This window comes from Pogona vitticeps, chromosome 10 (genome assembly GCF_051106095.1).
Source record: "Pogona vitticeps strain Pit_001003342236 chromosome 10, PviZW2.1, whole genome shotgun sequence".
Taxonomy (NCBI): domain Eukaryota; kingdom Metazoa; phylum Chordata; class Lepidosauria; order Squamata; family Agamidae; genus Pogona; species Pogona vitticeps.
Genome location: NC_135792.1, coordinates 16,166,841 through 16,193,961, shown reverse-complemented (window position 1 = coordinate 16,193,961; position 27,121 = coordinate 16,166,841). Strand labels below are relative to the sequence as shown.

The window sequence follows — 27,121 nt, the reverse complement described above, 5'->3', positions numbered from 1 at the left end:
TTTAATTAAAATGTTGGATAAAGTTTTTATTATAATTCAAAATAATATTTAATCATAACAGATAACAATTTACAGGGAAAAAATGCAAGTCAAAAGTAAATACACTTTCAAATAATGTATTCTGTTTAGTTTACAGCTTAAATGTTGCTGAGGTCTGAGACATGCCATTGTAAATGTAGGTATTATTAAAAATGACAAACTGTTTTGTAATAATTTTCACAACCTCTTGGGCAGCAGCTCCTGTTAAAACAGTGGGAGAACAGTGAAAAAGAAATAAAGTTTGAATTTTATGACAAGATATTATAGGGCAAATAACCATAAATTTCAGGGTCCCCCCTCCACAATCTGGTAGTTTTGGGAGGCTTTATTGTGCATACAGAACTCACTATTTTCAAAAGAAACTCAATTATAGCTGATCTTAACTGATATGATTACCTCCATACTACCCCTCATTGCATACACCAAAATATGTACAGAAATATACAGTACAAATTTTTGTATTTCTTAAATGAATAAAAATGTATATATTTGGGAATTAATCAGTTTTTAAAATGAAGTAGTTTGGACTACATTCAATTGTTATTCCCAACTAGAATAAGTGCACTGAATGAACAGAACTTGGTTAAGTCAACATTGAATCAATGATATCCGCAAATATAATTCATTCAATATGTCTACTCTTGTTGAGAATTATTACTGGATTTAGGAATTTAAAAAATGCATCCATAAGTGCTCAAACTTGTACTAGTGCAAAATTTAATTATAGTGCAAAAGAGACCCAATGTTGTAATAATCTTTTTATATACAATAACCATATAGTTTGACATGAACCTGTAAAAACAATAGATTTAAATAGCTTAATTAGCATTAAGATTTCCCTTGGAGCAACTGGGGGCCATCTCCTCGTATTTAGCCAGCACTATGTCACCTAAAGCCATAAGGGCTTTTACGCTAGCTAGGCTCAATGTATTTCCTTCCGAGCTTTGGGAGGCAAAATTTCGAGGTTTGCCTACAGCAGATTGTCTCTGCCCTTGTAACAGTGAGAAAGTTGAATCAGTTGGTCATGTTCTCCTTTTCTGTACTTGCTATCGGGATCTCCGTATGGAGCTTTTATCATCTATTATTTGTAAATCTCCCGGGAGATCAGAGGATTATGTCCAACTGCTACTCTCTGACAACACCCCTTATATTACGAGACAAGTGGCCAAATTCTGTGCAGCAGCAATGGTTATTCGTAATCAAATGTTTGGGTAGGTGATTTTAGATGGATATGTTTTTAATGTAACACTGATTGAGGTTTTATTTATATTAAGGATACATGATGTTATTAACTGGAAAGAAGGGTTGTTTTATCATGTTTTATTGGAATTTTATTACCCTGACTGATCTCACCAAGCTATAATTATATGTACAGTGGTGCCTCACTTAGCGAGTGCACCGTATAACGATGCTTCCGTATAGCGATCCCTTTTTTGGGATCGCTATACGGAAACATACCTGATCTTCGCAATGGGGAAAACCCGCATTGCGAAGATCGGGTATTGCGGCGGCCATTTTGGAACCGCCGAACAGCTGTTCGGCGGCTCCAAAATGGCCGCCGGAAGCCCGGAAATGGCTGCCGGCACCCGTTTTCACGCCCTGCCCTCGCTTAGCGAGGGTGCGAAAATGGCTGCCGGCAAGGGGAATCCTCGCTGAACGGGTAAGTAAGCAAGGTATTGGAACGCATTAAACTAAGTTTAATGCGTTTCAATACCTTTTCCCTACCCGTTTAGCGACGATTCCGCATAGCGAGGGTTAATCCAGAACGGATTAACCTCGCTATGCAGGGCACCACTGTATCTATTTTATATTGATTTGGTTTTACTGGTCTTTGACCGTAATAAAGTATTCATTCATTCATTCAATTGTACTCTTACCTCCCAAAAATGCTGCAATGGTATGTGGCTCAGCAGCTCCATAACGACAACTACACAGAAAAAAAATTAATATTAATATTTATGGTCTAATATAAACATATAGAAAAATAGTATTTAATGTGTATTACACTTACAATTCATGAACATAATCATCCTTCACTGTTACTGGTAATCCATATTCCTGAAGAAAACTATTAAGGCATGACTTTAGTTTTCCAATATCATCCTCCACTTGGTAATTATATACCCCTGAAAACAATTTTTAAAAATTAAGAACAGTGCTTACATTTCACTGAAAGTACATAAAATTTGGAAGTAGTCATATTAGTTTGTGCAAGTATATCAGGCACAATCCAAATAAACAAACAAAAAAAGAAACCCCAAAGCAAAACAAGACAAAAACATGTGGAACCTTAAAGACTAACTATAATATTTTAATGTGAGCTTTTGTGGAGACATCCACTTTGTCAGACATATGGAAAAATGTTGAATGAAATATAAGTTTCATATTAAATACTGATTGGCTCTTGGATGTATGTTAAATTTACACTCAGTAAGTCAGGGCTCCTGTTGTTTTAGGGCTCTGTTGTAAAAATTCCTGAGGAGACAGAAATAGGCACCAGGACCGGGCAAAAATGGGGGAGGGAGAGAGAAGAGTGCCGCTGTAGGTTGAAGATTGGGATTCACTTAAAATTCAGGATGGAGAGAAAAAGATAGTATTTTAGAACAATAACTCTCTTCACTCTACATAGGACAAACAAGACAATGTCTACAGCAACAGACTGAGGGTCACAAATCTGACATCAGAAACCACAAAGCACAGATACCTGTCTCCAATTATTTCAGTCTATCAGGAAACTCTGTGGAAAGACACTATTTTAGAACAAAATCATTACAAATCAAGAGTAGAGGGAAACAGCTGAGATAAAGTTTACATGCATGACCCCCATATAATAGGACTGAATATAAATAAAAATGTAATACTTCTGCTGCCTCTACTGCCTCTGTTATTTTCTTCACAACTACCAAGCCCATCTCTCATCACAAGGCTCAAAGGAAAAAACTGTCACTATTCCCTACATTAACATGATTCCTCTGCCATCTTCTTTCACTTAATTAATATTCTCTTTTTCGCTCCATCTTGAGTTTTAAGTGAATCTTCAACCTCCACCCACCCCTCTCTTCTCTTTCATCTTTGCTCAGGCTTGGTTTCTGTTTTCTGTCTCCTGAGGAATTTTTACAGAAGAGCCCTAAAACAACAGAAGCCATAAATTCTGTGGGGTGAGAAAATACCATCATATATCTCCCACTCTGGCTGCTTTGCATTGGCTGCCTGTTCGGTTTTGTGTTGATTTCAAAGTTTTAATACTTACGTACAAAGCCCTAAACTGTTTAGTGCCTCAATATTTGGCAGAACATCTACTCCGACCAAAATCTACCTGTATCACCTGATCAAGTCAGGAGGCGAGGTTGAGGAGCCTAACGCTGAGGGAGGCCCAGAAAGAAAAACCAAGAAACCGTACCTTCTCGGCAGTGGCTCCTCGCCTTTGGAATAAACTCCCCCCTGAGATCCGTATGGCCCCTTCGCTGGGTATTTTCAAAAGCCAACTGAAAATCTGGCTGTTTAAGTAGGCCTTCCCTCCAGCCACTATTTAATTTATCTTTTCTTTTTTCTTTTCCATCTTGAGCAATTGATTACCGATGCTGTATACTATTGTTATATTTTAAATTGTTTTATTTTTGTCTGTTGCTAGCCGCCCAGAGTGGTCGACTGACCAGATGGGTGGGATACGTATAAGTACAATAAATAAAATAAAATAAAATAAATTACTGCATGTAAATGTAACATACATTCAAGAGCCAATTGATGTTTAGTATGAAAGTGCTATTTAATTCAATATTTCATTCTGTTTTCATATCTCTGATGAAGTGGACATGTCCACAAAAGGTCATATTAAAATATAATAGTCTTTAAGGAACAATATGCTTTTGTCTTCTTTTATCTTGTCTTGTTTTTGTTTTGTTTTGTTTTGTGGATTTTGCCTAAGGGAAAAAAATTAACTACAGTAATGTGAACAAAGCCACCTTTCCCCATGCAACTGCAATGCTTAATAAACCTTTCAATTTGATTTGTCAGATATATAAACAAATGAGTGCATACGCTACAAATATAAACTATAACTCTGTCATAACAATTGATCTACATAATTACAAACATTTAAGCAAGGAATACTATTAAGCTTATAGTATTCTGCTTTTGTTTCTATTGTTGTACTGGGCAATACTGAAAAAAATTACCTGGGTATCTACCATGATGTTTAAAGAATTTATCCACAGCTCGTAACATTAAGTACAGCACCATCTCACTATCTGGGTTATCCATATGGGAAACTTTAAAGGAAAATAAAGATAATCTGTTATTTGTTTAACAATACTCTGGAGAAGAATACTTCACTGATTCAAGAAAGATCATGTGAACCTAAAACACTTTTACCACTTCCTAACTCAGCAAAACATGCAGGTGAGCAAAATGCAGTGTGCATATCATCATCATCATCATCTTAGAACTGCAGAGCTTGAAGGGACTCTGGATCATTGATTCCAACTCCTGTCAAAGAGGCATAGTGGGGAATTGAATTTCCAACCTCTGGCTCTGCAGATACCTAAACCACTGAGCGGTCGAGCAGTTTTCTATGGCCCCATAGTCCCACAATACCCTTTTGGACCCTCTTCTACTTTTAATGAAAACTTTAAACAACATAACCAAGAACTCTGGTGAGCATGTGGGAATACCTCATACCTCATCTGAAGACCCACATGAAATGATTTGGCTTTTTAAAATTGAAATTGTGTCTACATTTAATTCTTTCCTATTTTGTTTTGTATTTGTACTTTTTAATCTGCTGGCATTGTGTTTGTTCAGCTGGCACCATGCTTGTGTATATATTATTATTGGCAATTATGTTTTAAATTGGTGGAAGTTAGATGACCAAAGTGGTCAAAGCAATAAAGTATTTGAGCCTGGTGAGCAATGTGGCAGGGTTGGGGTGGGTCCAATGGAACATACAGAGGCAGAAGGCAGCCCCCACTGGGTAGCTGTGCCGCTGTGCAATGTTACCATGACTTCCATCCCTTTACCCAATTTTGCCAAAACATGGCAAAATTGCCCCCTAAGCCCCTTAGACAGAAGAGAGACTGTCTTCATCTTTTAAAAATACATTGTGTGGCCTGGGGGGTGTTTAAGAGGTCTAGAGGGGGTATGTTTGGCCCACAGACCTCTGGAACCTGATCACCCTTTCTGGAGGGAAATATGTTAACAGCTGCTGATCACCATTTTACAAGCCTACATAGATAAGGAAACATGTGATGAGTTCCAGGTGTACTTGTTGCTTGAAGAAGTTTTGAGGCAACATTATGAGATAAAAGTATTAGGACAATAGTTTGCTGGTGCTGTACCTTTGTAATTAAGGTATATAAAAAAGAAAAGTGTTGTCCAAGTAACTTCTTGCTGTCCTGCAGCAGCAAGACCTTTTGGGAGTTGTTTATCCTTGCTTCAACGCTGTTTTAGCAGAAGACTGATGGTTTCTTGACTTTATCATCTACAGATACAACTGAAATTTAGGTACAGGAATCCAAGAATCTTTTGCTCCCCTCATCATTGCTGAACTATTCTTGCTATACTATATGTAATCCAGCAAAGATGCAAATATATGAAGATCTTGGTCTGGGGCTCACTGATATTTCTGGAATTAGTAACTTTGACCTACATATTAAGAAATGTAAAAAGCAGCAGTATGACTAATTTCTTTCCCGATGTAGCAAGGCTTTAATATTCATATTATGGTGCACAGGTGAAAACATATAGATAACTAAATATATCCTTACTTATCTCATCTTTGTTTGCAGTATTCAGTCCATACTCTTCCAAAAGAGATCTACACCGCACTACTCGAAGAAATGCTGAGTTGCTACCTATAAAGAGAGTGCCGGATAGTTGTGAAGGGGGCAGCAGAGAATATAGAACTTAATGCAAGGGTATTTTTAAAATCAAAATTACCAATTTCTTAAAAATCATTTTAACTTAGTCCCAAAAAGATAAGCCCTGGCTGTTACTAAAGCTCCCTATATTTTTTATTGATCACTCATTAAAAAATTAGAATATTCTCATACAATAAAAATGAGCTACATGTATTGTGTTTCTTTCAATGCAGATCCAAAACGCAGCAGCCAGACTGATCTCAGGTACCAAAAGATATAACTATATATCTCCAGTCTTGGCACACCTCCATTGGTTTCCTGTTGGTTTCTGTGCCCAATTCAAGGTGCAGCTCATCACCTACAAAAGTTACCCATCCCACCAGCTCTTCGCAGTCTAGGATGTTGAAAACAGTAACAACAAGGGAGGCCAAAAGTGCAAACATCAGGAACCGGGCTTTTTCATTTGTAGCCCTACACCTCTAGAATAAACTTCCAGTAAAGGTTCACCAGGTGCTTTAATTTGAGTTTTTAAGTAGTGAAAATAGAACTATTTAAAGCTGCCTTTTATTAGTGATTTTACCAGTGATGTCTAATGTTTATTTATCTAAAAAATGTATTTATTTATTTATTTATTTATTTATTTTTATTTATTAGATTTTTATCCCGCCCTTCTAGACATATGTCTACTCATAATAGGCTAGCTACGGTAGTTTAGTAGTTTTACTGACAAATTTATTTTATTGTTTGTCAATTTGTATTTGTATATTTATTCTTTCTTGGTTTACATGCATCATTGTAAACCACCCAGAGGTTCACAATAAAATATGTTATCCAAAGGCTTGCTACTGACTCTTTTTCCTGAACTATTGTCTAGTTAATATTAGTTAAAACTGAACACAATAAATCTCACTAACTTTTGAAAGAGTACATTCACAAAATTTCAGAAGAGAGAAAACAATCCTGTTCCAAATTCAGAGAATCTCTCAATATATAATGCTTCAACAAACACAGGACTACTTCATTCACTAGAATGAAACCAGCAAATCCACGCAAACTCAAAATAAATGTTATAGCTTTTTTCATGAGGATAGTTAAGAAAAGCCTTTAGGCACACAGGCAGCTTCATGATAAAACAATTGCTAGATCACATCAGAAGGCAGCTTAAATACCCATTTGTAAGATTTATGGAATTTAATACATGTTAAAAATTCATTGATAATGACCTTTCGCTGCACAGTAATAATGTAGAAAAAATATTTCCATCATAAGAAAGAAGAAAAATACTTACAAAGAAGTTTCAGCTCTCTGTGAGAAACGGATTCCGGTGCCTATAAAATACAATGCCATTTCCCCCAGGTTCATATACATGTTTCTAACACAGTAGTTTTGTATATATTCCTAGCAACTAACACTCATTTAACCTTTTATCAACAGAGTCAAATGCATCCAAAGTCAAGTGAAAATAAAACTACATTAAAAACTGTAAGACCATCTCTCACAATTCTGTGTGTTCAAGTCAATTCTCATTGCTATGTACTAATTCAGTATGTGTGCCCACATATATTCCTTAATTTTGTGGAAAAATGATGAATTATGTTTTTACTGTTATAGTTTTGAGAGGTCAATGATATCCCTATTAGAAGGGCTGGGACAACTACAAAAATATACACATAACTTGCTAGAGGTCCAAGTGCCTGTACCAAATGGTGCATTATTAACAACCTAGAAATTCTTAGCTCAGAACCCATTCTATTTCTTGTGACAAATGAAGAAAATACAATGGAGTATCATTTGTTAGCGTTTCTGATGGCAAAGCCTCAGCTAATAAATAGATGACCTGCTCTAGTACAGGAAAGAAACACTTAGAAAAGAATTATAATAAAGAAAGAGGCATTACAGGAATAGGAGGAATTTAAGAAGAATTTAATTGAGGCTTGATGAAAGTGGCTGTAATTGGCCACAATCAACATACCCTCTAATTTTCAACCCTGCTGGATGGGACTCCACCTCTCATGCAACTGCCCCCTGCGTGCATGCGTGACTCCCCCCTGCGCCACAACTGGAACCTAACACAATCACTGTGCGCAGGGAGGAAACAGATGTGAGTGCCCAGCTGAGAGGGAACCTCAGTCACAAAGGTGGAGAATGAGAATGAAAGTAAAGCAGTTCATGTATGTATTTCTCATGTAACATGCAGGTAGGAGGATGCAGTTCAAGACCTCTAGCCGCAATCAAACTGTTACCCCCTGCACAGCTTTCCCAACCACCCAAAAAACTAATTATGTGTGGTTCTCCATCAGCAGGCTACACCACCCTTACTAGAGCAGTGACCTGATTGTGAGTGGAGGAAGTGAGCCCCAAAGCTCAGTTTCCCTCTTCACTGAAAGGAAGAGAATGGTATGCTAACTGGCTAGGTTTTAACAAAGGCACTTGCAAGATGATCACGCATAAATTTGTGAGCAAACATAGGAACTCTCTGAATTGAATTACTACATACCAGTTACTCAAGCTTTTATTTCTCAGTTAAGAAAGATGCAAAACATTATTTTAAACCTCACCTTGCCTATTGATTGTAGCAACTTAGCAGCATAGTTAGCCACAGCTTCAGCGTCTTTCTTGGCTTTGTCACGATAACTTTTTTAAAAAAGGAAGACAAAAAACCTTTAGTAAACTACTGTATATTTAAGAATCTATAGTCTTGTTCCACAATGATATTTATACTCCTATTACAGCTTAGCAGTAGCAAACAGACATGGGCACAAACCAGAAAAAACAACAAGCCCAGCCCAGTTAGTGGTTTGGGGATCCTGTTTTGCTGAAGCAGAATGAAGTGCTGAACTTTTTTCTGCTTGGCACTTCATTTTACATTGGCAAAAAGAGATGGCCTGCCTGCCCCTCCCCCCGGGTCACCTCCCGATCTGCTCTTGCTGCCCGGACCGACTCCTGCAACCTCCGCTACTTCCTCTGCCACCACAAGCCGCCAGTACCATCTTCAGAGGAAGTGGCAGGGAAGCCAGGCCCACTGCATCTGTGCAATGCAGCCACCTAATCAGCTGGGAGACAGATGCAGACGCAAAGGCAGCGGGTCCAACTTCCTTGCCAGAAGCCAGCCACTGCCTCCAAATAGGGCACTGGCAGCCTGCAGTGGCAGCAGAGGGTGCAGGACCAAGCAGAAGTAGCCCACCCGGCATGAACTCAAAAAACGAATCGCAAACTGGTTCAGTTTTTGAGGACTTTGTGATCATTCATGGTTTGTGGGTAGCCATGAACCATCGTAAATCACCTGTTTTTCAGTTTGTGCCCATCTCTAGCACCAAATGAGTTGAGAAGACAATACTTGCAATAACTCCCTCATATTTACAGCCAGTATCCTGCTGGTACTTATCCATGCTTAGAAGAGTCCATTCTCTGCAATTCCTCATTTCCCACCACTTGTAAAAGAGGAAATTAACAAATTATCTGCAAGCAGACAGACCAATGGGGTGCCCTCTGACTTGCAAGCCAGATGCTACCAGAATGCTTCATATGCAGAGGTGTTATGCTCTCCATTGGTAAACAGCATCCTGCCTTTTGTGTACCAAAATACATAATGGTGACGCTGAAAGGGGCCTATAAGGCCATCAATTCCAACCCACTGCTGATGCAGGAATACATATAAGATGCCCTCATGTATAAGACAACCCCCCCCCATTTTTTAAACCCCAAATTAAGAAATCTTAACTTAGCTTTGAGTATTCAGCCTCTGGGCTCAGAACGCTCAGACATTATGAGTCCCTGTTGCATCTGAGCACTACTTACAGCTCCACCTCCAATGAGGTGTGCTCCAATTGGTTTGTTCACCATCAGCTAACATCAGTTCCATAAAGCTCATGACTGAAGGAAGCTAAGCCTCAAAATTGAAGGCAGCCTGCTTGCAGAAGCAAGGTATGTTTTGTTCTCTCCTCAACTTATGTCCATGTATAAGATGACCCTCAATTTTTAGAGTAAAGATTTTAGACAAAAGTATCACCTTATACATGGAAAAACTCAGTATCTGCCAGGTGGCTGTCTACACGCCATTTTTTGGGCTTTATATATGTTTTGTGCACATAAGGAGTTTGTATAAAACAGGCGTGTGAAAAATTGCTGCTGAGCTGGATGTCAACGTGCCCCTTCTCAAGGCCTCCCCTCCTTGTGGAGGGAACTGGGATTCAGTGGAAATGTCCTGCTGGAGCCTCTTTTTCCATTTTCCGCATTGTTAGGGAAGGTCTACCTGCCTTCTCCCTGCTGAAACAGTAAACTTCTATGTACACAAGTTTAGAGCCAACTCAATGAAAATGATCAATACTGCAATCTCTCTTTCTCTCTGTGTGTGTCTTATCAGCAATGTGAACACAGACACAATGTGGAAATTATTTTCTTCTTAAGCAGTAGTTGGAATAAACAGCCTATGGGCAGTATTCTAAAGCTTGAATCCTATAAACACTTACTTCAGGGTATATCCATGGAAGATATTTCTGTGCATGGGATAGCAAGTGCCCTACAGGCATGGGATGCCTTAACTTTTAGTTTGCATAGTGATAAGCCTGACTAAAATACACAGCTGGTTAGGAATGAAAAAAACAAAACAGCCAATTCAATGTTTGTGTATAAAATACTAAATTGTAAAGAATACTTACATATTTTGCAATTTGATAAATTTGCTAGAATCTGCTATCATATCTGGAATTGTGCCCCTAACAGGTAAATTTCCTTGACCTTCTTTTGCTACAAATTCTTTTACAGCTCGAGCCAAGATCCAAAAGGGTGGACTCTAAGAATAAACAAAAACACTACACTTAGTTCTTCTATTCAGAGAAACACATTATTAGATATCAGCAATTTATTTATTACCTGCTGTGAGAGATTATTACAGTGGTCATCACTGAAAATTTCTTCAATACAAATTGGTATCTGTAATGAAAACAAATATTTACATTTTAGCACCTTTTCCAAAGGAGGAACTACTTTATCTAGCTGAAGGATGTTTAAAGACGAACCACATTTTACCTTAGTAGCAGTCACAGCTGTGTTCACATTTTTAATTGCTTCTTCAAAGTTTTCTTCATCTTCAGGTCCTCCATTTTCATTCTTTAAGATTCCTAATTAGAAATTATTAAATGAAAAAACAGAACTTTTAAACTATTTGTTTTTAAAATCCTTCGGCACATTATGTGGTTTCTTCCAAATGAATTCTGACATGCTACTACAGTAACAAAAACAATGTTGACACCTATATCCGTTACAGTGGTGCCTCACATAACGAGTGCACCGTTTAATGATGAATCCGCATAGCGATCTATTTTTTGAGATTGCTAATGCGATCGCATTGTGATGTTTTAATGGGCAAAACATCGCATTGCGATGATCGGTAAGCGTTTTGCTTACCGATCTTCGCATTGCGATGTTTCTAAAACAGCTGATCGGCGGTTCCAAAATGGCCGCCACAACCATTTTCACGTGATTTCCTCGCTTACTGAGGGCTATGTAGGATCTTCGCATAACGGTGAGTTTTCGCCCCATAGGAACGCATTAAACAAAGTTTAATGCGTTTCTATGGGGTTTTCCCACCCACATTGCAATGTTTCCGGATAGCGACGATTAATCCGGAATGGATTAACGTCGCTATGCGTGGCACCACTGTATATATAAGCAAAGACTGTGTTTTGTATTTTTGAATAATAGTTGTTGTTGGCCACCAAGTAATTATTATTATTATGAATTATTATTAATAAACATCAGGCATAGTCAATCAAAACTCTAAAAACATTGACTGGTATTACATAACAGATAAAAGTTTTAACCAAAAACCTAAGTATCTGTTAAATATCAGCACAACATGTATGCTGTTCTGAATATTGCTGTTTTATATAGTTCAATGGTGCTATTTCTGAGATCTGCAACTGTGTGAAATTTCTCCATATTGTTCCACAATATGTTTCAATTACCAGATGTTCATATTTTGTTAATTTTCCAATTCTTCATCTCATCTCTGGCATCCCCTGGAATTGCAGTGTCAATTATCCAGACATTTATTCATTATTACTACAATGTCTTTTGTGTTATGTTCAGGGTGTCTGTCCGTTTGGATCTGGAAATCCCACAAGACCTTGACTTCCTCATTTTCTGACCTCCTCTATCTAATGTTCCCACAAGTTTTTGGAGGTTGGCAACTTATATTTTAGCATAATGACCAGCACATTAACTTTGCCACTCTAATCATGTCTAACTTTGTAATCTGTTTGTGCAATCTTTGAACATTCACAAATGAGTTGTGACACATTTTGATCTTTTTCTTGGCAGAATCAACACTTGCTATTAGCACTAATTCCTTGGATCTTAGCTTGTATCACAATGGTTTGAAGTGCTTGTTCTTGTGCAGCAAAAATCAAGCCTTCGATTTCTTTCTTAATGGTCCCCAATTTTAGCCATGCCTCTGTTGAATTATTATCATGCATTCCATCAATATTTCTCAGCTGCTCTCTGTTTATTTTCAAATTGTTGTTTCTTATATTGCGTCTTTGTTTTCTTTGCTGTAGCTGTTACCCATTGTTTTAATTCTTCCATAATTTCAACGTTTTCCTTTCTAGGTCATATATTTCACATAGTCTGGCTTTCACTTTTTTAATTTTAATTTTTGCATCTTAAAATGTTTTAAGTTGCTAATGTCTGCACATAATTTGTTTCTTTCTCTGCCAGCCAAACTTTCCATTCTAGAGTGCCAGGAGGTTTTTTTGTTTTGTTTTTTTTGGTTTTTTGCTGCTTGTAACCACGCTCCATGTTTTTTATGGTAGCTGTGCTATACCTGAACTCATTTATTTCCTTCAGTGTGTTGGTAGGGATTGTTCTGATTACTATATTTGCATCTGTCAGTAGATCGTTTTATAGATTTACTTTGTAATTGGCACAAAATGGGAGCCACCAAATCAATTCAGACTTATGTGAGCCTTTCCACAATTTTTTTAGGTACAGAGTACTCAGAAGTGCTTTACTGTTCCCTTCTTCCAGGGTTGCCCTTGGGCTGTGCAACTTGCCCAAGGCTACACAGACTGGACCTTCTCCTGGGACGAATAATAGGAAATCAAACTCCCAACCTCTGGCTCTGCAGCCAGATAAATATACTCCATTTATGAAGCACTTTAATAATAGCACATATTAAAACAAAATATATACTTTTATGACTTTTACATGTGACTTTAAACATAATATAGATGAAGCCACACATTACCTTGCCTAATCATCTCTCTGAAGGCTTCCTTTTCTTTGTAGTTCTTAGGTATCTGACCACTGTTCTAAAGGGAAAAAATTATGTACTTTTAACTTGATAAAACCAATTCAAACTAAAAGCAAACAGGTGAACATAGTAGTTCAAGCAGCAAGGACTACAAGATTTACATCTGTGTTTTAGGAATTCATAGCAGAAATTGTGATTTGGGGCAATTCTAGACTTTGTATGAGGCTCTGACTAACCACACAACAGTAACATCTCTTTCACTGATTAAACATAAGCCACTCGTAGCTTTTCTCACTGAGGCACAAGTTAAAATCAGTATAAAATTACTTTAAATAAATATACAAAGAAGAATAAACTGCCTAGGCATAATGAGTTGACTAGTCGTGCTCAGAACAGATACACTGAAATCAATGGGACAAGGGAGTGGTGACTGATTTGCCCCATCAATGCCAATGGGTCTACTCTAAGCATCACAAAATCTGTACCAAACCTGAAATTCTTTTCAATCTCATTGAGATGAAAGATAGCTAATTAGACACACACATACAAGCCACTTTTCTGCTTTAAGCAAAACACTGAACTGGCTTACCACATATAAAAAGCATAAAACCCATCACTAATACTGTATTAAGCTTAAAACAAAGGCAGGATCTTACATTTTACAAAGATAATTTATATTGAAAACAAAAGCAAAATATCATTACTGATGGGTACAGCTCCTATACACAGAGCACCCCTCAGAATACAGTATCTGCTTTTGTGTTTGTCTGTCCCATCACAGAGATATAACTGGAGCACAAGTAATTTGCATGCACAGAGCAAGGTCTGAACAGGGATACAGGAAGTATGTACAGAACTTCCATTACCTGAATATGAGTATCTCAGCCCCAATGGAAGAAGGAGGGAGAGAGAGATCCCTCTCTCAGGAGTGCCCTTCCTCCCACCAACCACTGGGAAAGAGAGCCAGATCCCACCAGTTCCCTCACCCCGGAAGACAAGACTTCCTGGACATGACCCGGGGAATTTGGAGGGACATTTGAAACAACTAGTGATTACAGAACCCGGAACTACCTTGGCGGGCGCGGGGCGGGGGGAAGGTGGGAAGTAGTGAAGGCGGGGTTGGGGTATATAAGAAAGGGGGAAGGAGAGTTGCCAGTAGGCTGGGAGTGGATCTGGGTAGAAGATCCATGGACAGGAAAGACGGAAAAACTGTGTGTCCCTAAGGAAGAAGCAGATGCACGGAGGAGGCGTGAACTTAAACCATCTTACTGGGGTGAGCGAGAAACTAAGGAATGGAGGAGGAAGTTGAAACAGGAAAGAGAGAGAGTGGAAAGAGAACGGAGAGGTTAGAATGGAGAATTTGGGAGAATCAGCAGAGAGAATTCCTGGAGTCCCATAGGAGATGGGGGAACCCCCCAGGGAGTATGACTGGGTGGACGTCTGAGAGGAAAACACTATCCCCCTACTGGAAGGAGGGATTACTACTGAACCCTGATACTCCACCGGAGTGGCCCGGACCCTGGAATAGCCAAGGTAAGAACCCTTTCAAAGTGGACGACCTGTTGTCGAAGGGAGAGAAAGTTTGGAATGCTCTTGTTGACACTGGACTGTTGTTGAATACCCCAATAAATGTTACCCTTATTTCTAAACCAAGGAGGGTGCATTCTTTGAAAAAGAGTTGGAGAAAACTACTGAACCCTCACACCCAAGTTTGTTTGCAGTCAAAAATATCCAGCCGACATTACACCCAATCTAATTAGATACAACATTCACTCTTGATTCCAATGGAATTTAAGCAGCCTAACAATGTGGAAGGCTACAGCCTTTGCACTAAAACATACAAAAAATTCTCTAAAGGAATACATAATTCTGAGTTCTGTAAACAAAGTTGATAATATAGCTAGGATTACACCACGTCATAGGTAGGATTACACCACATACCTCATTATACCATTTTTCTAGATACTTGGCTACAATCACAATCCATGGAATGTGGCTGTGTTCCTGCAAATGCAAAATTAAAGTATAGCAAAAGAAAAATCCAAAGCAATGAAGCTGTGTTGCTGTACAAACTCAATATACCACATACATTCAAAATCCAACAAAAACAGGTAAATGAACAGAATTGCCTTCAAGAGCAGTCACTGAGATGTCTGCAGTATAATTCATTCCCTTAATGTGACAGATCCAAGGAAACACAATATCTCCATTTTTAACTGTGTGGAGATGACTTTGCGAATCCTGCATTAATAATGTATATTGATAGCCTCTAATGTGCAGCCATATTTGGGGGGGCTGGCATTGCTGCATGAAAGGGTCATATAGAGGTTATATAGGAAATCTACAGAGAAGGCAAGTCCGCAACAAAGGATTTTGTTCAAAAAAGCATGCTCAGGAAATTTTTCCTAGAAGAAACGGGAGTAATAGGTGCTTCCTAGATAAACTCAAGGTTTATCACACAAATTTTTACAGGAGACTCATCAAATCCTTCAGGATAATAAAATCAGGTTCTATATAGATAATAGGTGGACCTATGGAAAATTTCTCAGTTTTAAGGAATCTTTTTGCAATCCAGTTTTTCTAGAATAAATTTGTGAACTGTTTCTGAAGCTGGCATGCATTCTGCCAAGCACAGTTGCAGTTTCATACCAACCTTTTTTTCCATATTATCCAAATCGTAAGACTGAACATGCTCCCTCAGTTCCGGAAATGGATTGTCCAATCTCAAATCATCCAATGCATTATCAGGGTGAGATTCTATAACTATTGAAACATTACAAACTTTAGTTCAAACTAAAAGTGAAAATGACATGAAACAATTGTCTCTGAATTTGTAAACTGTACATTTCATACCTGTGTGATATTACATTCTGAAATGGTTACATACATTGGAATATCACTGGGAAATGGCATATAATGAGAAGTAGTGCCAAGCTGAATTTACAAATGGAACCAGATTCTTATCTTACATTCTACAAAATAAATGTAACATTGTGTGCATTTGTATGCAGATCATAACTATTTCTAGGTATATTTTTCTCATTTGTACATTCAAAATACTTAATTGAAACCAGCCATGTGAATTTAAAATAGGGTCATTTTACACATAACTTCACTACTAAAATTATTAAGTTACAACTTATAGGTAAAGGAGATTTTAAAATTATCAAACACTCTTACCTGGGTGTTCTTTGATAACAATTCTCATGTAGCCTATTAATCCATAAGTCCTACAAACTAGTAATGGAATATTATAATTCCAGAGAACTTCAGCTAGTCGAAGTAATGTACTGAAAAATACAGAGATAGAGTAAGATACAAAGGAAGGACAACGGTAGGAAGATCACCATTACCACTATTCCACATGCTCTCATAGTGCTATACAGTAATTAAGTTAAAAAGGCCATTCTCATGCTTCCATAATCCGTTGTGGAAGCAGAACATCTTCGGATTGAATTCCTCTTTTATCATGAAATACCTTAGTACAAAGTATAGAACAGCAGCTACACCAAGTGCACCTTCCACTAGAAAACTGCTTCCTCTGTTCCAAAACAAGATGGAGGATGGAACATAATTTTACAAATAACAAAACAAAACAGGTAACTGTATGGAACCAATTCTTTCCCTCCGTGGTGGGTTTCCTGAGTGGGGTTGTTAAACAGATTGTGGTCCCTTACTGGTGGCCCTGAATGTGTTTTTGCTATTGTTTTTGTTTACTGTGTTGTAGTGTAGTATTTGACTCTTTCTAGTATTTATTTATTTATTTTATTTAATTTATACCCCGCCTATCTGGCCCACCGGACCACTCTAGGCGGCTTCCAAATATAAAATCAAATAATAAAACAGACAAATACATAATAATCGAACAAGACAGCAGTAAAGATAAAAAGGAAAAGTAAGAAAAAAATCAAGAGTTGGCTGGAGGGAAGGCCTGAATAAACAGCCATGTTTTTAATTGGGTTTTAAAGGTGCCCAGCGTGGGGGCCGCGCGAATCGCCGGAGGGAGATTGTTCCAGAGGCGAGGAGCCACCGCCGAGAAGGCCCGGTTTCGTGTCTTCTCCTTCCGGGCCTCTCTTGGCGTCAGGCTCCTCAGCCTCACCTCCTGACTCGCGCAGGTGATCCAGGTAGACCTTGGTGGGAGGAGGCGTTCCGCCAAATATCGAGGTCCTAAACCGTTTAGGGCCTTATAAGTAAGCATTAAAACTTTGAAGTTGACACGGAAACAGATGGGCAGCCAATGCAATGTGGCCAGCATTGGAGAGATGTGTTGATATTTTCTCAGTCCTGTAAGGAGCCTGGCCGCTGCATTCTGCACCACCTGAAGTTTCCGTGTCAGCCTCAAAGGCAGCCCCACGTAGAGCGCGTTACAGTGATCTAATCTTGAGATTACGAGCGCATGCACCAAGGTAGTGAGCACCCCCATGTCAAGATAGGGTCGCAGCCGGGCAATCCGCCAAAGATGGAAAAATGCGGTGCGGACTACCGACGCCACCTGAGATTCCATGGTGAGCGTCGGGTCCAAATATATGCCGAGGCTGCAGACCCCACTCTTCGCGGCCAAGGTGGTCCCCCCAAATGTGAGAGAGCCACCCAAGCCACCTACCACGGGGGCACCCACCCTCAGAACTTCCGTCTTATCCGGATTCAGCCTCAGTCCATTCTCCTGCATCCATTGCAGTACGGCCCCCAGGCAACGCTGAAGGGAAAGGACAGCATCACCTGCAGTTGGTGAAAAGGAGATATAGAGCTGGGTGTCATCGGCATATTGATGACACGAAGCCCCACATCCCCTAATGACCCCACCCAGCGGCCTCATATAGATGTTAAACAGCATTGGGGAGATAATCGACCCCTGTGGAACCCCACAATTGAGACTCCATGGGGCCGAGACGCTCTCCCCAAGCTGAACTCTCTGGGGACGGTCCCCCAAGAAGGAACGGAGCCAGGCAAGTGCCAAGCCACCAATTCCCAACTCAGAGAGCCTCCCCAGGAGGATACCGTGGTCGACGGTATCAAAGGCCGCCGAGATGTCGAGGAGGACCAGCAGGGAGATTTTGCCACTGTCGGCCTCCCTCAGCAGGTCATCGTACAGGGCGACCAATGCCGTCTCAGTACCGTGGCGCGGCCTGAAGCCCGACTGAAATGGATCCAGGGCATCTGTTTCGTCCAGGTGAGCCTGGAGCTGATCGGCCACCACCCTCTCAACCACAAGTATTTGTATACTTACTGTCATTAGCTTTAATGTTTTTTAATGATGTAAGCTGCCTTGAACCCTTTTTAAGAAGGGTAAAAATATTTTAAATAAATAAATTATAAAATAAAGTTGATGAATTGAGTTTGCCAATTATCTGAATGCAATTCACAAATTCCTAATAAAAACAGTAAATTAGTAAGTTTATTAACAGTGGTTAAAATGGAAGATGGTATGTATGGAGGAACATGGCAAAAAATTGATGAAGATAAAAGTAAAGGTCAGATGGGAGGCCAGCTCTCTAATCAGAAGCAGAGCTTCCTTGAGAGGTACAGGATTTTGATTATCCTAACATGGCTTTTTGCAGCTCCCTAAGTTGTAAATTAATTGGTTTTGCTTGATAATTGGTCATCATGAAGTAAAAAAAACAGGCTTCGTTTGAAAATTAATTGTACAGAAACAGCAGCTTGAAGAAATCTACCTCTGGAGGGAACATGTTTTTCATTTTCTAAATGCAAAGCTTGCATCTTGTATAGTTTGCCCCATGGCATATGATGACAAGTGGATAACTGGGAATGTAGCTTGCTGCTTCACCGCTGCAAAGTAGTACAGTGGTGCCTCGCATAACGGGTGCCTCACACAACGATGAATTCACACAACGATGCCTTTTTCTGTTAAATTTGCCGCCTCACACAACGATGTTTCCTATGGGGGATTTTCACACAACGATCTCCCTTTTCGCTCCTGTAAAAGTGTCTTACAATGTTTGGAAGCTGTTTTAAATTATTGCAATGGTTAGCCCACCTCTTGAAACCTATGTAAACTGATTTTGGTGTTGTTCTGACACTTCGTTAATTTATGATGATTTTTTGAATTTTCTCCATTGGAAACCACTGGATGGTCTGTCTAATGGTTTCCAATGGAGAAAACACTATGGGAAATGGTGTTTCACAAAACGATGTTTCACACAACGTTGATTTTTTCGGAACCAATTAACATCGTTGTGTGAGGCACCACTGTACATATGTATGTATGATGGAAGGTGGCAAAATGTATTTAAAGCAGAAAACTACAGTTGAAACAAATCTTCAGCTCCACCACCAGCCCAGCCATTTTGCTCTAAAACATATTTTTAGATCATCATTGCTCACCTGCATATTCTATCTCTACTCTTTTACAATGACTGCTCTACTCCTTTACCTGAGTTCCCAGGACAGGTTCCAAAGCTCTATTCAGGTGTGTTTTATACATTTACTTAATACACAAAGAAGGGGAAATGGCTATCTCCTCAGTCATGTTGTGGTTATGAAAGGCAACAAGCCAAAAGAGACCTTCTTCGACCCAAGAGAGCTCTCCACATGAGCCCAGTGGTGGGAAAATCAAGGTTCTAGCATACATGAAGAGCTTCCCCAGCTAAAGGAACCTCTGCGTTTTAGATCCGTTGCTTTTGCAGTCAACTTCAAACTAAGCAGTACATTTTCTTGATCACACTACTATGGCAAGAGTCAGAAGGGAACTTCTGTCACCCTAGAAATTTTGGATTTCAATTCCCCAAACTCTCACTCAGAAGGGATAAATGGTAAGAGATTAAATGAGCCATCATCCAAAACATTTGCCAGGCCAAAGGCTTCCCATGCCTGAACTGGGCAAGAATACAACATGTTAAAATAGTGTTCTTGTCAAAAAGGAAAACCGACTGACTACAATCATTAAAGGTTAAAAACAAAAATGAAATATATCCCACCCATAACTGACATGTTTCACAGAATACACCTTAAAATAAAACTTATTTTTTTATTATAATGAAAACAATAACATGAAAATCAGCTCCCACTTACCTCTCTGGGAGCTGAGTTGCAATCACTGCATTAAACCGACAAAAGAATGAAGGATCATTGTCTAGAAGTTTATCGGGATTCTTGAGAAAGCATATCAGAGCAGAAAACACAAATAGATTAAAAGTTAGTGTTTCTTCAACTAATGAGGTTGAGTGTAACAGAATTCTTCATGAACTGCAGACTTATGTACAAAAACAGAAATAATCTGAATGCAAACTTTCCCTCCGTTTGTATCTACAAACAAGGTCATATTAACTTGTGAAACATCCCCTGCCATATATCAATGAAGACTCTTCAACAAAGAATGTGCTCTATCAGCTTTGATGAAATTTGATAAATAGTATGAAGTGTGATCATGACATTTGAGGTGGCTCTTCTCCTGGTAGGCACACTTCCTCCTCCCTTTTAAAATTTCATTAACAACTGCTTACTCTTGCAATGAATGCACATTAACTTGCAGTGTCAATTAACACAGTACATACTGTGCTGTACAGTAAAATAATGACAGGAGTAACTGTTGACATTATGAAGTAATGACATGATAGGGCAGTCTGTCTTTACGATGGATTGGGAAGAAGAAAAAAGATACTATACTACAGCTAGCTAGTCAAATAATTGTTTCTTTGTTTTTTCCTATTACTATTTTATTAAATTATTTCTTCATTGTTTTGCATGCTAAAAATCCTAACACAATTCATAATATTTCAATATTTAAATTCATTAAATAAAATAATAAATGACACAATGATAAAACAGTAAGACGCTTCACTAAACTTTTAAAATCACTGCAGTAATTGGCTATTTTTGTTAGCAGAAAAATTACAAACAAGCAAGTTTTCAACTGGTGGTGAAAACAGCCTGCACTGGGAGTCAGCGATGCAATATTCTAGAAATAGGTTACTAGTGTAGGGATCGATGTTGACTCTTATACTTTTTCTAACAGGCTCACATGCTTACGTATATACATGTATTTGACACAAACCTCTTCCACAAAGTTTCCTGAGACATCATTGTTCAGTTCTTGCAACTGTTCAGTTGCACACTGGGCCCGATTCTATTTAAAAATAATCAGAGAAATGTACAGTTAACTGGAAGTAAACACTGCTGATTACTGCTGACTATTTGTGAAAATAGTCCCAAAATTGTGCTGCATCGTCTAGTTCTAAACTCAGTTTTGTTTTTATGTCATTTAAGATAGCTTACTTTTTATGAACAACTCAAATGGAATTATCATAATAAAGAAGAGGAGGAGCCCCATGGACTCTTAAGAAGGGTGGTATCTTCTCAATTGAAAACATAAGACACAGACTGATTTAGGGTGATATATCATGTTTTGGGCTAAAAGCAAGGAATGTGAAAACAGAAGCTCCTATAGATTTTAGGGAGAAAAAATGTGCATAAAGAAATGTCATCCATGAACACAGGCACATGCATAATCATTTAACAGTTGGAGACCTTAGTGAGATATCTGGTTGTGAAGTCAGAGTTTAGGATTTCAATTCCCCACTGTATCTACTAGGAGAAGAACCAGCCTGTGTATCCTTGCCAATCCCAGACTACCCCCAGAAGAAGGGAAGGGTAAACCACTACTGAGTACAGTACTCTATACTTAGAAAACCACTGAAAGAGTCACCATAAGTCAGAATTGACTTGTGACATGTAATTATTACTAGCATTATAAAAAAAAAAAAGTATGCTGCTTAGGTACCGCACCACAGCGCTTAAAGCACTTTCTGGGTAGTTTACAATTTAATTATTCAGGCTATATATGGCCCACCCTTCTCATCCAGAAGCTGGGTACTCAATTTACCAACCTTGGAAAGTCAGAAGGCTGAGTCTACGTCAAGCCAACTTCCTGTGATTGAACCTGGGTGGTGAGCAGAGTTTTGACTGCAGTACTGCAGTTTAACTACTGCACCATAAGGCTCCTTGTCAGAAGGGGAAAATATGTTATGAAGAACACCCTAGCATGCACATGCTAAAAGCCAAAAGTGCAGTGCATAGAAGTTAATTTTAATGAAACAACTCAGAATTCAACATTCTTTTTTTTTTGTTTTTTTCTTAAACTACAACATAAAACATAAATAGACTGTGCTTCCCACCACCCCAGTTGGGACCTCTTGCAGTAATGCTCTATCTTTATTATTCTTCTTCTTTTATTGTCCTCTTCTCCAGAACTGCATTGATTCTTGATTTGGAGCTTTCCCTTTTCCTCTTGTTAGCACATATTCAAGAAATCTGCCCCAGTTCACCATTCTATGCATTTGAATAGATCTGTGAAGTTTTCACTTGCAATTACATAAGATGCAACTGCTTATTTACACTGAAGACATATTACAGCAATTGATCTATTTAGATTGGACAGAAATAAAGCCCCTTGAACTTAATGTGTCTGAAGAATGAGGAGACCTGTATAGGATTGCATCATTAATCTCAGATGCTGTACCAAATATATGCTTTTACTATGAAAGAAAAGAAGTGTTTTTATTTTATTTATTTTAAATGTTTTACTCATTACATTTATACCCTGCTCATCTTGTGCCAAGGCATTACTCTGGGAGGCTAACATGTATTTATATGTATGTATATGTATTTTAATGTATTTCTATGAATATGATCATATTTTTCAGTAACATCTAATATTTCCTTACCTGGCCAATATTGCTTTTTTGCAGGAAAAAACTAGAAAACAGAAACAATTCCTTCACATTTTCAGTCAGTTGAAATATGTTATATACATTAAAAAGGATGGGATTTTTCAGACTTCAATTCCCAGAATTCTAGCTCAGAAACAAAAATCAGCACAGGTATAGGCTTCATTCCCCCACCCCACCCCACCTCAGCTATTGCAGTGCTTCCTGGTAGACTCAGTTTTTTTGGAAGGTATTTTCTACAGAGTCTAATGTTCAGTGAGACAATATCTACCAGGAAGCAACAGCAACTTCTTCTTCTACAAATCAACCAGAAGAAACAGAGGAAACCTGTTCAAGAGGAAAGCTGGAGTAGCCTTTTGAGATAAATTGCTTGAAAACCCAGGGAGGGCGGCACCAGGTGTGCTGATTTTTGTTTCTTGGCTCTAAATCCTGGAATTCTTGAGAGAATTCTGGGAACTGAACTGCAAAAATACAAAAAAATATTCAGACATATTATTTTATATATTATTATTATATACAACATATTATTATATTTATATTATTTTATATATTATATGAAATACAACCCAGTAACAGTATTCTATCCACATTTCCTCTCTCATACAGCAACATTTCTAGATTCATTAAGACTTTTTAATTGTTATTTTTGATTCTTGGAAATCAATTGACACATAGGTAAAGGTTCCCCTTGACATTTAGTCCAGTCGTGTCCAACTCTAGGGTGCGGTGCTCATCCCCGTCTGCAAGCCGTAGAGCCAGCGTTTGTCTGAAGACAAGTTTCCGTGGTCACGTGGCCAGCGCGACTAGACACGGAACACCGTTACCTTCTCACTGTGGTGGTACCTATTTATCTACTTGCATTTTTACACGCTTTCAAACTGCTAGGTTGGCAGGAGCTGGGACAAGCGACGGGTGCTCACTCCGTCGCGTGCATGCAATCTTACAACTGCTGTCTTCTGAGCTTGCAGCACAGAGGCTTCTGCGGTTTAACCCGCAGTGCCACCACATCCCACATATAGTCTGCCTCAAAATGTTCAAGAGTAACAGACATGTTAGTCTCTAGTAACAAAAATAACAAGGAGTGTTGTAGCATCTTAAAAATTATTTAGCATAAGCTTTTGCAGACTGCAAGTCACTATCTGCTGGAGGGGCTAGAGTTTACCAAAGTTTGCACCAAATAGATTGTTTTAACCTTCTAAGGGGCCAGATTCATTTCACTTCAACCGTATCCAAGCAATTATGAAGCTACAAAACATTCATACATCCTGGTAAGATATAGTCTGTGTTAACTGTGGTTTGTCACTTAAGCCTTGAATTGCACAGCTAAGGAGGGCCCATCTTCCCATTTCTAGTTTATTTCTTTCCCTCCCCTTGCTACAGTTCTTAGTGTCAATATTCATGAAAATATCACCAACTTCATAAAAAAACACATTACCTATTTCCAACATCTTCACCGGTGACTTGATTTCCATCTATAATTGTAAATGAACCTACACCTTAAAGACAAAAGAAAAAGATGGCACTCATAGTAGATTACAATTTTCACACTAAATAAAGTTATAGTTTTGGTTTTTTATTTATACCTGGTAGAACTAAGTTTTTGAGGATTTCTGTTCCTGTGGCAGTTGCATTTATCACACAAACATGAGCAGATTCTAAAGCTTCTTGTCCATGATCACCCCACAATCTGTAAAATCAAAGTATAAACATGAATATAATACTCTAGATTCATTTGGAGGAGCGGAAAGACACATTAAATTATTATGTGGACATGACTATTGAGTGCTGCTTCTCTTTATAGATATGGAGGTCTTTACAACTGAAGATCTTAAAACATAATTGGAGGTTAAAATGTATGAAATGTCAGCTTTGAAGTGAAAAGTTATTAAAAGGTAACATATGTTTGCTTATTTCATATAGAGTTTCTGCAGACCCTGACCAGTATGGTAATCAAATGTAATCATAGGCTTTACAAATTGTCTTAACAGACATGGCATGTGTCTCTGGAAGAATCTGTTTATCAGTTTCTAACAGCAAAGCTCATACAGCTTGGACAGGAAAGAAATTTGAAGATGAAAGGAAAAGAGCACTCTTGAAGAGATAACAAGACTCAATGGTTCTAGCGAGTAATAGGGATGGACAACATGGGTGTCTCCGGATGCTATTGGACTGCAACTCCTGTCATCCCTCACTATCAGCAAAACCAACTAAAGCTAACTGGGAGTTGCAGTCCAAGGACATCTAGAAGGACACAGATTCTCTACTCCTAATTTAAAGTGCTGACATGAGTGCAGACAGTAATATTCATCTCCCTCCTCAGAGACAATGCTTACTAAGTGACCTTAAGCCACTCTACCATACCATATAGACTGTTATGATGAAGAATAAAGAGTAAAGCATGTATATCACCTGGACACCCTAAACTCTTAGGAGTGGGACAGGATAAAAACCTGATACACAGCCAGTCAACATGACCCAAAAAAGATAGGCAGGCTGAAAGCAGCAAAGCTCTTCTTACTACGAAACTAAACCCAATCACCAGCTAATTACCACAGAGCAAGACGTTTATTCTGAGTATTTCATTTTTTCTATAAACTAAATTGCTCTGAGAGCATCTCACTTATAATTAATAAAAACAAGACAGCACTTCCTTGTAGGCTTACATCAAAAAAGCAGAAAGGGATGAAGAGAGATGAAAACAAGAAACCTCAGGAACCAATCCATAAAGTGTTGTTAACCTTCTCCATGCACCAGGGGTATAAACTTGTGGACATCTGGCGGTTGTTACCAATCCTAGCCAATATAGCTAGCTAGCTGATGGTCGGGGATGATGGAAACTACAGCCACAAGTTTCCCATTGCAGTAATTTCTTTTTATCTTTCAGACAGATTGTCCTACTTTTCAAAGCTTGATGTTCATTTTTTAATGTAGCATGTCAGCCCGCTGAATCAGTGAGGAGTTGGTGAGTCAACTCCTCTGCAAGTTAGACCCATTTGAATCGACCGAACTTTCAGAGGGGTTGAGTCGCCAAATCCCCGTTAATGCAATGTGCCTACTCTAGTGCAATTTACTACACTAAGCAACAGAACTTGGGCCAATATGTGTATACCATTTTGAAGATGTTGGGTACTTTTTACATAACAAACCATTTTATATCCTGCCCTCCTGCCAAACAATAGTGAATGAAATTAAATGATGTCTGCATCCCTCCCCTGCAAAAACCTGTGAGATCCAACAAGTTATAACAACTAGTAAGTGAGACAGAGAACCCATACTGTAAATGTCTGATCCAGCTTCTTATCTCATGGGGCAACGCTGATCTCTGCAGTATTGGTCAAGCCTTGTACAGTAGCTCCTTGAACTACAACATCATTAAATTTAACAACTGCAGTTGTATAAATGTTAGCGCCCTTTATGTTTATGAAGTCAAACTGCTGCCTACCTAGCACAGATTATTAATCTCTAACCTTCTGGCACGCTAGCAAGAACTCTGGACCGTCAGTATTCCTCCTAACGCATATTCCTTCGGACCACCAACACCGTATAAAATTTATATACTATAAATGAAAAAATACAGAAACCGATGACTTGCAACCCTACCGAGTTCCTCCTTGGAGATTTTAAAAAAAAAGAGTCTCAGTATCTCTCTTACCACGGTAGGCCTCAAGTGTCTTTGGAAAGTGACCGGTGGGGCTTTGAGCCACCAGCCCATATCCTGTGGGTAAAGTAAGTTCCCAACCCGAGTAGGCCCATTTGGATCAATGGAATTCACAGAGGAGTCGACTGACCGAAGTCTCCCCTGATTCACTCACTGGGCCTACTCTGGAGCCGTTTATTCCCACAAGCCACAAGCCGTTGACCGAGGAGGCCCACGAACAGGAGGAGCCACCTGAGGGGAGGGGGGGAGGGGGCGGCCCAGTAAATACCCGCCGTGGGGGGGAGGGGGGAGACCCTTCGGGACAAGGCCCGGGTCGTTACTAGGCAACCGTCGAGGGAAAGCCACACAACGGAGGCTGCAAAAATCTCTCTCCCACCGACCCATCGGAGTCCCGACCCTCCTCCCTCCTGGCGCTGAAAAGCCGAAAGAGAGAGGCCTCCCCTCCCCTCCCTCGTCGTCTACGGCTTCCCCGCCTCGTCCCTCGAGCTGACCTGAGCTGCCGGTCATAGCGCTGCTCTTTCAGGCTGACTCGACCCGCCGCCGCCGCCATGATGCGCCTCCAAGCCGAGGCCGTTCCCCCTGCATCTCCCCGAGCCTTCCTGAAGAGGGCGCCGCGCCGGTCTCAGACGCGCCT

The 27,121-nt window shown here is 39.2% G+C and overlaps 1 protein-coding gene across 1 annotated transcript; it reads right to left on the bottom strand.

Annotated features, from left to right (window-relative positions):
- NAE1 (NEDD8 activating enzyme E1 subunit 1) lies at positions 1-27,121 on the bottom strand. Its single transcript, XM_020814383.3, has 20 exons — positions 26,979-27,121; positions 24,413-24,516; positions 24,265-24,325; positions 22,827-22,857; positions 21,158-21,229; positions 20,176-20,255; positions 16,327-16,436; positions 15,800-15,909; positions 15,088-15,150; positions 13,141-13,204; positions 10,923-11,014; positions 10,767-10,826; positions 10,553-10,686; positions 8,453-8,528; positions 7,183-7,222; positions 5,802-5,888; positions 4,215-4,307; positions 2,051-2,165; positions 1,917-1,966; positions 1-240 (listed from the first exon to the last, which is right to left on the bottom strand). Exons 1-20 carry the CDS (start codon positions 27,035-27,037, stop codon positions 131-133), a joined length of 1,611 nt encoding a protein of 536 aa, XP_020670042.3. The 5' UTR covers positions 27,038-27,121; the 3' UTR covers positions 1-130.